The 12,767-nt window shown below is 40.9% G+C and overlaps 1 protein-coding gene across 3 annotated transcripts; it reads left to right on the top strand.

Moving 5' to 3' along the window:
• Positions 1 to 2,206: 2,206 nt before the first annotated feature.
• Positions 2,207 to 10,708, top strand: hsf1 (heat shock transcription factor 1). 3 transcript variants are annotated; one of them, XM_040020983.1, is made up of 15 exons: positions 2,207 to 2,586; positions 4,637 to 4,745; positions 5,653 to 5,789; positions 6,068 to 6,192; positions 6,265 to 6,340; positions 6,509 to 6,570; positions 6,879 to 6,951; positions 7,129 to 7,247; positions 7,328 to 7,509; positions 7,585 to 7,738; positions 8,379 to 8,450; positions 8,931 to 9,036; positions 9,125 to 9,178; positions 9,284 to 9,329; positions 9,415 to 10,708. In XM_040020983.1, the coding sequence occupies exons 1-15, from the start codon at positions 2,467 to 2,469 to the stop codon at positions 9,582 to 9,584; spliced, it is 1,605 nt and encodes a 534-aa protein (XP_039876917.1). In that variant the 5' UTR covers positions 2,207 to 2,466; the 3' UTR covers positions 9,585 to 10,708. The 3 variants fall into 3 exon arrangements, with proteins under 3 accessions (XP_039876917.1, XP_039876919.1, XP_039876920.1); XM_040020985.1 differs by having other exon boundaries at positions 7,588 to 7,738; XM_040020986.1 differs by lacking the exon at positions 8,379 to 8,450 and having other exon boundaries at positions 2,208 to 2,586.
• The last annotated feature ends 2,059 nt before the right edge of the window (positions 10,709 to 12,767 follow it).

Below are 12,767 nucleotides of genomic sequence, written 5' to 3' on the forward strand. Positions count from 1 at the left end.
ACACTGAAAGACTCATAAATCAGTCCGTCCAACCCTCCACTTTATCAGAAGGTCTGTTAACACTGATTCAAAAGCTAAAGAAGGATCCTGTTTATTTTGACAACTGGAGACTGATCTGCCTTCTTAACGATGAGTATTAGATCCAGCTCAGATCTTTGCCAAAAGACTGAAAGCTGTTTTGAATTATATTACTGATGAAACTCAGACTGGCTTTATGGCTAACAGACACATATCCAACAACATTAGACTTATTCTTGACCTCATTGATTATGCAGATTTTTGTAGGGTTGATAGTTTTATCTTATTTATAGATTTCTGTAAAGCGTTCAATACTATTGAACAGTTTTATTTTTCAGGCTTTGGGCAAATTTGGTTTTGGCCCTTATGTTCAGAATGCTATTTAAATAATGTACAAAAATGCTAATTGTTCCATCAAATTACATGCAGGTACATCCTTTAGGTTTAAGTTGAACCGTAGTATCAGGCGAGGTTGCCCCATCTCCCTATATTTGTTTCTCATCTGTGCTCAGCTCCTCTCTGACTATATTAAACGTAGTCCCCTGAAAGGCATTACAATTGCAAAAAAGAAAAATTCATTAGTCAGCTTACTGATGATGCCACCCTCTTTTTAAAAAGTGCTTCACAGGTGCAGATAGACATTAACACAACTGATGCTTTTTCTGTAGCTTCAGCACTCCACTTAAACATCGGTAAATGTGAACTGCTTGCCCTCAGAAACTCTACCAGTCCCTCTATTGCTGGCATTCCAGTGAAAGAGTCGATCACTTACCTTGGTAATTAATAAAAGTCAAACCACCAGATACTTCTTCAATTTCAATCCAGTTTGACATAAAACACAACAAAAAACTAAATTCTTGGCTCCAACAGGATTTATCTCTGAAAGGCAGAGTTTTACACACCAAAGCGGAGGGATTATCTCGATTGACTTATGCTGCTTTGTCTCTTGATGTAAATAAAGAAACCCTGGTGGATATTGACAGACTCCTTTATAAGAATACAATACATTATATTAAGGGAGCAGTTTATCCAACTCATACCAACATGGTGGCATAAACTTTCTTGACTTTTCTACAGTAAACAATGTGTTTAAAGTAAACTGGATCAAACAATTTCTCAGGAACCCAACATCAATTTGGAACTTTATTCCAAATTAAAAAATAAAAAAATAAATTTTAGTCTTTGTTTTATTTTGTAATTACAGTATTGATAAAATCCCCTTAAAACTGTCCAACTTTGCCAACGACCAGATGCTTCTTTCCTGGTCGTTGCTTTATAAACACAACTTTTCTCTGCACAGATACTATATTTGGAACTATATCTATATGTAGATATAGATATAGATAAAGATATATATCTATATCTACATATAGATAGATATAGATACACACATACATATCCTGTTACCTCTGTTACACAGATCTATTTTCCCACTATAAAGAAGAAAAACAACCCTGGCATAAGACAGAACTTGTGTCCCAATGGCTGTTGTTTACTGGAATAATTTATACTAGGACCTGGAATGGAAGAAAATTTGGACCATACCATTGAAATTCCTGTTAACCAAGAAATTAAAGGAAATATCTTTTAAAATTATTCATAGTTTTTAACCCACCAGAACCTTTCTTGTACGATATAAAAAGACATTGATGCTAACTGTTTTTTTTTTTTAACTGTCAGAAGAAAGATATTTCTCTCTTATTTTGATCCTACTTATGCGCTAATCTTTTCTGGCAAGATGTTTGTGCTTTTGTTGTTTCTTTTATCTTATCTTTGTTACGGAAAAATATTGTTTGGCTTTTTTGATTGCCCTGCAAATAGGTCAAACACATTTCATTTGATTAATTTACTGATCTTAATGGCTAAATTTCATATACATGAATCCAAAATTTCTAATGCAAAACCGTCTTTTCAATGCTTTATAAATGAAACCAGACAATATTTTAAAACTATACAACATTCTCATAATATAAAAGCAATAAAACTATAAATTTATGCTCCTTGTTTGGTATCTTGTGATTAGCCTGTGTCTAATTGTTATTACACGAAACCCCCTGACATTGTCTTTTGCTCATTTATATCTGTAATGTTTGAATTGCTAATGAAGTTAAAATAATAATAATAATAATAATCCGCCTTACTGCACATCACATCACAGCGCGACAGAGCGTTAGGGTTACGTATTGTGCTGACGCCATCAGACCGCGCTGGGCAGCTATCTGCGCAGTTGTGTTTTATCGGATTTGCGGAGTTGTCGCTGCTCTAAGTGAAATAAAGTTCAGGACGTCTGTTTGCAGCCCCGCGGGGAACTCTGAGTTCAGCAGCGGGACCAAACCGGCACGGTCCGAGTCAGATCAAGGACCCGAGTCGTATTTCGTTGTTTTCTTTCTGACGCAGCTAGCAGTTAGCGTCGTTAGCTCAGGTGTGTGCTCGATTTTCGTCTCTCAGATGGAATATCCCGGAGGAGGGGGGGCGGTGCTGAGCAGCGGGAACGTCCCGGCCTTCCTGACCAAATTGTGGACCCTGGTGGAGGACCCGGACACCGACCCGCTCATCTGTTGGAGTCCGGTACGCACGTTAATAGCTAACAGCTAACGCAGACAAGTTTAACTTTAATTACACTGCAGAAACAGACACAACTTTATTTAAACTGGAATGCAGACAGGTTTGTTGACAAACTTTATTTACTGACTAAGGAAAAGAGGTCAGCTCAGTTAGCTTGGCTTCAGTGAGCTATTAAGGCTAACAGATCTCACGTCAGAGGTCAAATGATTTCAGACATCATCAGCTAGTCAGTAAATGATCAGTTGACGGTTGTTTTTCTGACAAACTGATCCCAGCAGCTGTTTTGGTGATTGGCATAAAGCCTGAATTCAAATAAGCTGATGTCACTGTAGTGTCATAGCCCACACATTGTACAGCTGCAGGTGTTAACTACCAGTTGCACTGAAATCAGTCACTTATCACCAAGAGGTCTCCATCTTTATTTTCCTGATTTTTAGTTGTTGTTTTTTTTTGTTTATTTGTTTTTTTTAAATTGCATAACTAATAGGCTCCGCCCACAGCTGAAGGTCATGTAACACCAGATTAAAGATTCTCAAGTGTAATTTCCTAGTGTAGTTTAAAAAGGAAAATGAACCTTTAATCCATGGTTTTCATTACTGCCACACGCCCACCTAGATGGCAAAAACAATACTGCGGTCCTTTGCTCTCCAGCCTCCCTGTGAACGTCTCCTAGTTTAACTAGAAACCAAAGTGCCAGATAGTTGCTGTGCTATCAGATGCAGTAATCAACATTTATTTACAACTGCCAGAGAGGAGTTTTGATTATGGCACCAACATGTAAGCACACCTCCTAACTCTTACTGGCTACATCTGCTTTTCACAACAACCCTGGCTGTGCAGTGCAGGAATGATTTACCTGGCATTAGAAAAATACTCGGTCAACTTTACTGTTATGACATGATATTATTGTGACAAATTAATACTACCTGAACTTTTCTGGAACTACACTGTAAATATCCAAGTCAACAAAATGTAAGATTTACATTTGGTAGTTTGTGTTTAACCCTTTCACGCACAGTGCTCACTACAGTGGACACCTATTCAAAGGCTGTTTTCTTGTATTTGTGTCAGAGTTGATGGTATACTTGCACATAAACCACTACACTGGACACTGATGTGTCACCCCATACCCTGCCACCCATTCCAAATGTCCACCTAAGTGGACATGTAAAAAACTATTTGAAAAATACATGTTTAAGAAATGAAGTTACAAGATATTTTTTTCATGCCTAAAGATCATTAAAAATACTTAAGAAAAAAAAAAATCCTGATTGAGGTTGTCATAATTAAGCTAGCTATGTAGTGCTTACTTTTGCTTTAACAACAAACATTTTCTTGTTCTTCACCTCCTTTACATAAAGCTTCCGCAGCAGGATATGGATCACAAGTCCCCAAAATGAATGGGTTCTCTTTATATCGTTGTTTTTCTTCCATGGATAGATGATCCAAATAAAGAGTTCACTTTCATCTGCAGTGTGTGTGTGTGTGTGTGTGTGTGTGTGTGTGTGTGTGTGTGTTCTGTTTAAATAAGAGTTCCAATCAGTAATCTATTCATCAGTGCCTGATGTGCAAAAAAACCAAAATGTTGAAATAATCAATAAACTGTGAGCTGGTCAGACACAGTCTGCAGGAGAGCAGACAGCTGAGATTAAAGTGTTAGCAGTGTGCTCTGACTTTCAGATCTATTCCTGGAGATTCCTGAGAGCGTAAGAGCGTATATAGTCTCTGTTTTTATCGGTTGATTATAAGGTAAATGGAGTGGTTCTTATACATTCCTTAAAACTCAAGTACTCAAAGTGCTTTATACACCATGTCTCATTTACACACATTCATGCGACACTTTTTTCAACCTGCGCGCTTTCTGTCGAACAGTCACACACTAATGAACGCATCGAAGAGCACCCGGACCTCAGGGTTCAGTATGTTGCCCAAGGAATGGAGCAGAGAGGAATTAAACCACTAACCTTCTGATTAACAGATGACCTGCTTTGCATCCTGAATCACAGCCACCACAATAATACAGATTCTTTTTCTCTTTCTCTTGTTGTATAAGAGTGGTACCAGTTTCCATGTGTTCGACCAGGGGCGGTTTTCCAAAGAAGTTCTGCCAAAGTTCTTCAAGCACAACAACATGGCCTCTTTTATCCGCCAACTCAACATGTGTGAGTAACCAGCAAGGAATCATCAGTGTGTTAGCCCCACCTCTGGATGGTAGCTTGTTCAGAGGTGGGGCTATCACCACTGGGGTTTTTTTTTTTTCATTGATTTATTTTTTTGGGAAAGAAGATTCATCCAATCAGGTGTGCTTTGTAAAGAAACATTGAGATATGAGCGAAATGTCTGGTGTTTAGCGGGTTTTCTTTGCTGCTGTAATTATCATAGCAGCAACAACCAGTCATCACAAGGCAAGGTAGCCTGCAGTTAACATAGCAGTTAATGAGAAGATAGCAGTTAATGAGCTAAGCCAGTGGTCCCCAACCTTTGTTGCGCCACGGACTAGTTTATGTCCGACAATATTTTCACGGACTGGTTTTAAAGGTGTTGTGGATAAATACAACAAATAAAACGAGTATCGGTACCCCCCCAAAAAGAACATTTATTCATAACACATGGGAAAAGACCGAGGGAAACAGAGTTAACGATAAAAACGGATAAAAACCACAAATTTCACACCTGAGCCTCAACTCTTATGGTCCGGTACCAAACGACTCACAGACCGGTACTGGTCTGTGCGCTGGAGGTACCGGTTTGTGTATATCAATTGATCGTTCATCATGACGATCTTTGTGCATGAGCAACTTCTTTTTCTCCATGTCACTGAAGAAGTGCTAGTTGACTGGTATGCTGAAAAGCTGAACTTTTCTCAACACTCAGCAGAACCATCTTTATAAAAAGTAGGATAGAAGAAAAGGACAGGCCCACCTGTGCATGCTCCACTTCTAGCACTGTGCATGCAAAGGCATCTGGACTATGGAAGAGCCAGAAAGAGCAGCTGTGATATTAGCGAGTGTAGCATTGTATTGATGGTGTCCACATCCTTTATTGATGGTGTAATGGTACTTCTCTCAGATGGTTTCCGTAAGGTGGTGCACATCGAGCAGGGTGGTCTGGTGAAACCAGAGAGAGATGACACAGAGTTTCAGCACCCATTCTTCATCAGAGGACAAGAACATCTGCTGGAGAACATCAAACGCAAAGTCACCAACGTATGTAGTGCCTCACACACCAGAGAATACCTAAAAATGCAGACAGGTGATAGACTAAAGGCAGACTCTGCAGGACTTCCTCTGAAAGGTGATGATTCAGAGTGCTGTGTGACATCACAGGATACAGCTAATCAATCATAAATACTTTGTATAGCCCCCTTAATGTGGGGTCAGAGTGGCCTTTAATCTATCGCTGTGCATGTGGTACTACGAACTCAGAACCCAATCTGACCTGTCCTGTCCATCTCCTTGGTAACGGTATGCTGTGATTGGAACAGGTGTCATCAGTGCGTCAGGATGATGCGAAAATCTCTGCAGAGGAAGTGAATAAGATCCTGAACGATGTCCAGTTGATGAAGGGAAAACAAGAAACCATCGACTCCAGGATCGTCACAATGAAACAGTAAGTACCAAACCAGAATCGGGGCTAGAAACCACTCGGCAGTGTTGACTAAAGGCTGATTTTGTATTTCAGTGAGAACGAGGCTCTGTGGAGAGAGGTGGCCAGTCTGAGACAGAAACACACTCAGCAGCAGAAAGTTGTCAACAAGGTACCTGTTCTCACTGTCCACACCTTTCCAATTAGCAGAACTCTATAAGAATACACCTGATGTGATCCCTCTAAAAATATGAAAACCTCAGGGGAGAGTGATGCCACATAGTTGTCAGACATTATCTTAACATTAATGAACTCTTTGTCTGTCTTTCTCTCTCTTCAGCTCATACAGTTCCTGGTGTCTCTCATTCAGTCCAACAGACTGCTAGGAGTCAAGAGGAAGATGCAAGTGTTTTTTTGATACCATAGATAATACAACAAATGCTACACTGTACACCACAAAATGTTACAATTGTGACTTAGACACTAGATAATTTCAAAGTGCAGATTGGATGCTGTGAGATTTTCTCTGCTAAGAACATTTTCAAGCAAATGTTCCCAGGTGATAAAATGAGGATCCAACTGCCCAAATTTCAGACTTTTGCTTTTATTTTGAAGTACCAGTTCCATTTCCCTCTCATACCTGACCTTAAATTCAGTTTCGTCTGTACATGTTTTGCATTTTCGTTTATTCATTTTAACTCTCTCTGCAGTCCTCTGATGCTCAACGACTCTGGCAACACCCACTCAATGCCCAAATATAGCCGTCCCTTCTCATTGGAGCAGGTAACTTGTCTCTGATTTACATCTTTCACTCAGACCTGCACAGTCAGCAGTGATTATCTTTCAGAGTGACATTAGCTGATTGTCTAGCTTTAGCTTTGAAAACTAGACTCTTCAAATCTACCTGTGCAGATCTTTGTCCTTACTTGGTCACTTGTGATTTTGTGTTTTTCATTTCAGGCTGCAGCCAATCTCTTCTCAGCTGACACCTCTGTGACTTCAGGACCCATCATTTCTGACATCACAGACATGGCCACATCTGGTTCAGATGAATTGGCTAGTGATTGGACGGACCAAGGGTGAGTACTGATCAGATTAGTCCTGCTTAGTCAGTAAGTGATTGATCCTTCAGAAGTCAGAGTGCATAACCTCCTTGCAGAGAGAGCCAATCAGTCGATATCAAAGAGGAGCCGTCCAGTCCGGAGGTGGAGGTGTGTCCTGTTCTGGAGGAAGTGGCTGCACCAGTGGACACGCCCCTCTCCCCCACCACCTTCATTAACTCCATCCTAGAGGAGAATGAGCCACCCACCCCAGTCACCTCCACGAGCAGTGCTCCCACTGGTAGACATTAAGTTTGTGGTTAGCAGTTTGATTCCTGTTCAGAGCATTTCTGGTAAATAAAAATCTTTCTCTCAGCAGCCAGTCCCATTGTGGTGATGAGCCCCGTCTCCACTGGCCCCCTGTCTTCTGCCTCATCCACCCAATCACTCACCTCTGTTACCACAGCAAACACAGCCCCCAGCACAACAGCACCTCAGAAGAAATGTCAAGCCATCGCCTGTATTGACAGGTAAGTGTGACTACACCAGTATGCAGTTGTGAAACATTCATAGAGACTTCTAATAGAGTTAGTACCACCTGCGATGAACAACTATGAGTGTTTACCAAGAGTTAGCCCAAGTATTTCCCCAACAGTGGCCCTGCTCTGACTAAAGCTGAAACTGTGTTCGAGGTTGCAAAGAGCTGCCCAACAAACGGTCTCAGTAGACTGTCTATTAAACTGTCCTCAGTCCACCCTTACGCTGGGGAAGCCGTCACCCTTTGCTGACAGCTTCCCCAGCTTCTCTCCAGAAACTGCCCCAACAAACACCTGCAGCTTCCCTGAACAGCTGCCCCACCCCCTGCATCCGTCACCTTGACATTCTGAGTGTCTTTCTGAAAAGTGGCTTCTCAGACAGGATACTGAAAGTGTTCTGCTGAATGCAGATTGCAAGCTTGTGTCAGGAGTGTGCGAGTTAGACCTCAGTCTGAAGTTTGTGCTACAAGTTTAGGAACCTCCTCCTATTCAGCCCACTTGAATGGCAAGTGCAGCGCTGCCTTATCTGAAAGCCTCTTAACTAACCATGGTGTGGTTTCAGTTTGTCTTACATTTTAGGTGATGGTCCTGTTGCAGGACAAATGTGTCATTAAAACCCCTGTGCTTCCTTCAGACCACGCCCCCTTCCCTCTGCAGGTGGACTCCCACCTGATGTTTGGCGGTTCCTCTCAGCACAACCTGACAAGTGAATCACTAACTCTACAAACAATTATTGATTTGTAAATATTTGTAAAGTTTTGAAGTCTTCTGGTGACATTCTGCATTTTCTTCTTGTCAAATGTGTGAGGTCCAGATCAGCTTCTTTAGCTGATCAGATGTCAGAGGTCATGAGATAGTTAATTGATTATATTTGGTCAATATTAAGTGCAGAAGTAAGCAATCCGGTCAACAGGTCAAAAAAGGTTTCTTAGGTGGCTCACAGCAGGAAATGTTTCAGGCATGTTCTGACTACAGGAAATACTGTGTGTGGCCAGGGTGAGGGGTGGAGCCTTTGCATAAGATTATTAACAGCAGAGAACTGGCAGGTTCAAACTGAGCTCACCTGTATGGAACAGTTGACATGCAGATCATGTATTTATTTGGATCTCTGCAGACATAAAGGAAAATGTAGAATTACGGCAGACATGCGACCTAACATCAGACCTGTCTCACCTGTGTGCCTCAGGTCTGAGCTTTTGGATCATGTGGATAGTATCGACAGCGGCTTAGAGAACCTGCAGAACATACTCAACACACAGACGTTCTCCTTCGATACAGTTCCATTTATTGAGGTTAGTCTGACTTCTTGTTACCACCTCACATTATTATCACTTGTGTTTGTGTGTCACTAACTGTGTGTGCGTGTGTGTGTGTGCTTAGTTTTTCAGTTCATCTGGCTCGCCTGCAGACTTTGACCTCGACAGTTTGGACAACGTGAGTTGCAAATTTCACATTCTTTGGTCTGCTATTTGAAAAATAAGAGCGTACTGTTGCCGATGATGTCAGACCTGTCTCACTGATGTTACCGTTTCCCACTAGCTGCTGTCTGATGAAGCTCCTAAGGGAAGTGAAGAAAGCGGAACGGGTGAGTCATGCCTTCAGTAAGTTGCTGCTCCATCCACCTGTCTGTTGTCATGTCATGACACTGTGCTGCTCTCTGATTGGTGCAGGAAAGCAGCTGGTTCAGTATACACCTGTCCAAACGTCTGAATCTGACAGTGGGGCCGACCTGCCAGCGCTGCTGGAGTTGGAAACTGAGCCATTTCTCAGCTCTGACCCCCACACCGAGGACCCAGGCATCACCTTGTTGAACCACGCCAATCTGGACTCCAACCTCTGACCTCTCGAGTAACCATAGCAATGTGACACCTGAGCACTGACTCAGTTGCAGCAATAGATGAGAACAGTCGATAGGTCAAAGGTTGTGTTTTTATTACACAGATGTTATTGATATTAATCTGTCTTCTTCTTCTACTCTTGTTCTTTTCTTCTTTGTTGAAGCTTAAATGGAAGCCTTTGTTGCTGTTGAATGCGTTTTGCATGTTGAAGTCAGATTTTATGGTCGTCTTTATTTTCTTGTGTAAAATAGATTGAAAAGAATCAGAATATTTTTGGAGTTTTATCAACAAGTGCTGTGCGACCTGACTGACTGCCCACCCATATGAAAGAGCCATGTGGATCAGTGTTATTTCTCATTAGTTTGTTTCCATCAGTTTATATTACTATTATATTCAGTTTGTTCCCGAAACATGAGTTCACATCACTGCTCACTGCTGTGTCCCCATGTTTCAGAAATAATGCAGAGACATGTCTGAGATGGTATGAGCGCCTTTTTTGACTTGTATATTAGAGATGCTTTGGATCAGGTTTGAGATTCTTGTCTGCAGAAGCTTCATGGATGGAACTCTGAAGGTAACCAAATGATGGTCCGTGCTGCCAATTGTGTTTGTGTTTGCAAGGCCAGTTTAAGGAAACTTTGTTTGAATTTGTCGGGGTTGCACGTTGTTAGGTCATCAGACACAGGGTTAACATTCCTCACAGCTTCACTTGGTTAAAGTTTAAACAAAGGCCGAGATCTTAACCACATCTCAGGCTCAGTGCTGTGATACAGGGCTCATCTGTGATGTCTTCATTCTTACTGAGCAGCTTTTCTGTATGCTAAGTCACCTGTGGCTCACCTGAACCAGTCGTCTCTTTGATGGCTAAGAAACACCTGAAGTCCTGAGGATATTTTATTGGTCACATGGTCAGAGCTGAACAAACAGAAAGCTCCCTTCAGTATTAACACATCTGTTAATATAGTACAATTATATTTAAGGCAAGTGGTAAATCCACCCGAGTCCTCCAGGCTAACATGATGGCGCTCCACGTGTAGAGAGGACAAAGACGGGGTCAAAGGGCAGATGAAATGTTGATGTATTCTGACTGTAAAATTTTGATTCAATAAAATGTTTTTAAACAGCAGCATGTGAATGAATGACTGGTTGATTTAAATCAAACTGTGAGGATGTCATAAGGTTGGTAATACAAAGTGAAGTGAATGTGTGAGTAAACTAAATCACCACGTTAACTGATGCTGAACAGATCACCTGGTCAGGAGCAGGTAAAGTTCAGAGTTTCAGTTTAACATCAACTATGTTTATTTCCAGCATGTTTTCAGCCTGATAGATTATCTGTTAGGAAACCATGTTTTATAGTAAGCGCTACTTTTCGAACAACAGTCAGTGAAGCTCAGCTGTAAAGTTAGCTCAGACCTTTTACCCCCTGCAGCTACTAGAATAGAACACACACAAAAAATATCTTTTCAGTCAGTCAAAATTAATTTGATTTCCATGTTTGCTATATCTGGCTGTGGAACAGGAAGCTTAAATGTATCAGTCCAGATCCAGTTTAAAGCATAGCTTTTTTAAAATGTGCATATGTCTTTCACATTTGCACATTCTTTGACATACACAGCAGCACTGTGAGAAAATGATGTAAATAAATTTGGTGAACATTTACTTCATCAAGAGGGAGGAAGGTACTCACAGATGGACTGTATTGTATGCAGAGACTGCAATCTAAAAGGTGGTGAGAGGTGGTGTTAGAGGAGAATGTAGTTAGACATATGATGGTAATGTGTAGGATGCCCACTTTGAGCAGTTTGGATACAGAGAGGTGAGGTAAGATTGGGCACGTGCAGAGGAGGAAGAATGGATACACTGGACAAAGGAGGATGAAGATGGAGCTGCTAGGCACAAGGAGAATAGAAAGACCTCAGAGGAGGTTCATGGATGTAGAGAGGGAGGACTGTTGTGACAGAGGAGAATGCTGGGATAAGAGGACATGGAGGCAGATAATCTGCTGTTAAGACCCCTGGAGCAACTGAAATAAGAATACAGCAAATTCATAGTTAAAATTTAAATAATTAAAGGTTCATTTTACTGTTCTCTGGGATAAATTCTAAGGATAATAAGTTTCAGTAGCATAGAGAGTAGTGTTGGCAAAAGTACAGACATGGTTTAAAAATAATATTCTGGTAAAAGTTAAAGAAATGATTCAATGTCTTTACTCAAGTAAAAGTAACAAAGAAATTCTGCAACGCTAACTGAACCTTGTGCTATAATAATACAATAAAATCATATTAGTTAGATGGAAATGCAAACTTAATTTCAGTCTAAATTCTAATAAAAACAATTCTAATAAATGTACTCAGGTTGAATCAATTATGTAAGTAAGTAAGTAAAGTTTTATTTATATAGCACGTTTCTAGATAAAAGATCACAAAGTGCTTCACAAGGTATAAAACAAAAAAAGTCAAAAGTTAACAAAACGCAATTCTAAAAAGATCCACAGATCTTAATTTCTGAGGAAGAGCGTTCCACAGTCTGGCGGCCACAGTGGCAAAAGCTCTATCTCCCTTGGTTTTCATCCTTATATGCTGAATAACAAGCAGGCCCTGATCACAAGACCTCAGGGACCTACTAGGGACATAGGGCTGTAAAAGGTCAATGATGTAGGCTGGTGCTTGTCCTTGAAGAGCTTTAAATGTCAGAACCAGTATCTTAAAATGGACTCTGAATTCAGCGGGGAGCCAGTGCAGCTGTATAAGCAATGGTGTTACATGAGAGTACTTAGATGTTTTTGTCAGAATCCCTGCTGCAGCATTTTGGACAATCTGCAGACGCTCCAGGGAGTTTTTGTTTACACATGTAAACAGTGAATTACAGTAGTCCAATTGCGATGAAATGAATGCATGAATAACAATCTCCAGTTCAGAATGAGATACTATAGGGCTCAATTTAGAAATGTTTCTTAAATGATAGAAGCAGGATGTAGAACATGAGCAGAGGAGGAGGAGAATTTACAATCGCCTAGATTGTAGAGGGTGACTTTGCCTCCAAACCTAAACAGGAAGATGAGTAAAGCAAATGGTTACAGTGGGATGAAGAACGTCTGGTGTTGTGGTGTTGTTCACGGGTCTAAAATCCTGTACCATTCATCTACCCTTACCTGGGCCCATAAAGACGGGAAGTATTGGCAT

Source organism: Simochromis diagramma, unplaced genomic scaffold (genome assembly GCF_900408965.1).
Source record: "Simochromis diagramma unplaced genomic scaffold, fSimDia1.1 OVJJ01000753.1, whole genome shotgun sequence".
Classification (NCBI taxonomy): Eukaryota; Metazoa; Chordata; class Actinopteri; order Cichliformes; family Cichlidae; genus Simochromis; species Simochromis diagramma.

Bases quoted from the DNA above. Each gene is read 5' to 3' on its own strand.
- hsf1 (XM_040020983.1), top strand. From the start codon at position 2,467: ATGGAATATCCCGGAGGAGGGGGGGCGGTGCTGAGCAGCGGGAACGTC. The intron at 6,341-6,508 runs GTACCTGTTCTC...CTCTCTCTTCAG, and splicing joins AGCAGAAAGTTGTCAACAAG to CTCATACAGTTCCTGGTGTC. The intron at 6,571-6,878 runs GCAAGTGTTTTT...CTCTCTCTGCAG, and splicing joins CTAGGAGTCAAGAGGAAGAT to TCCTCTGATGCTCAACGACT.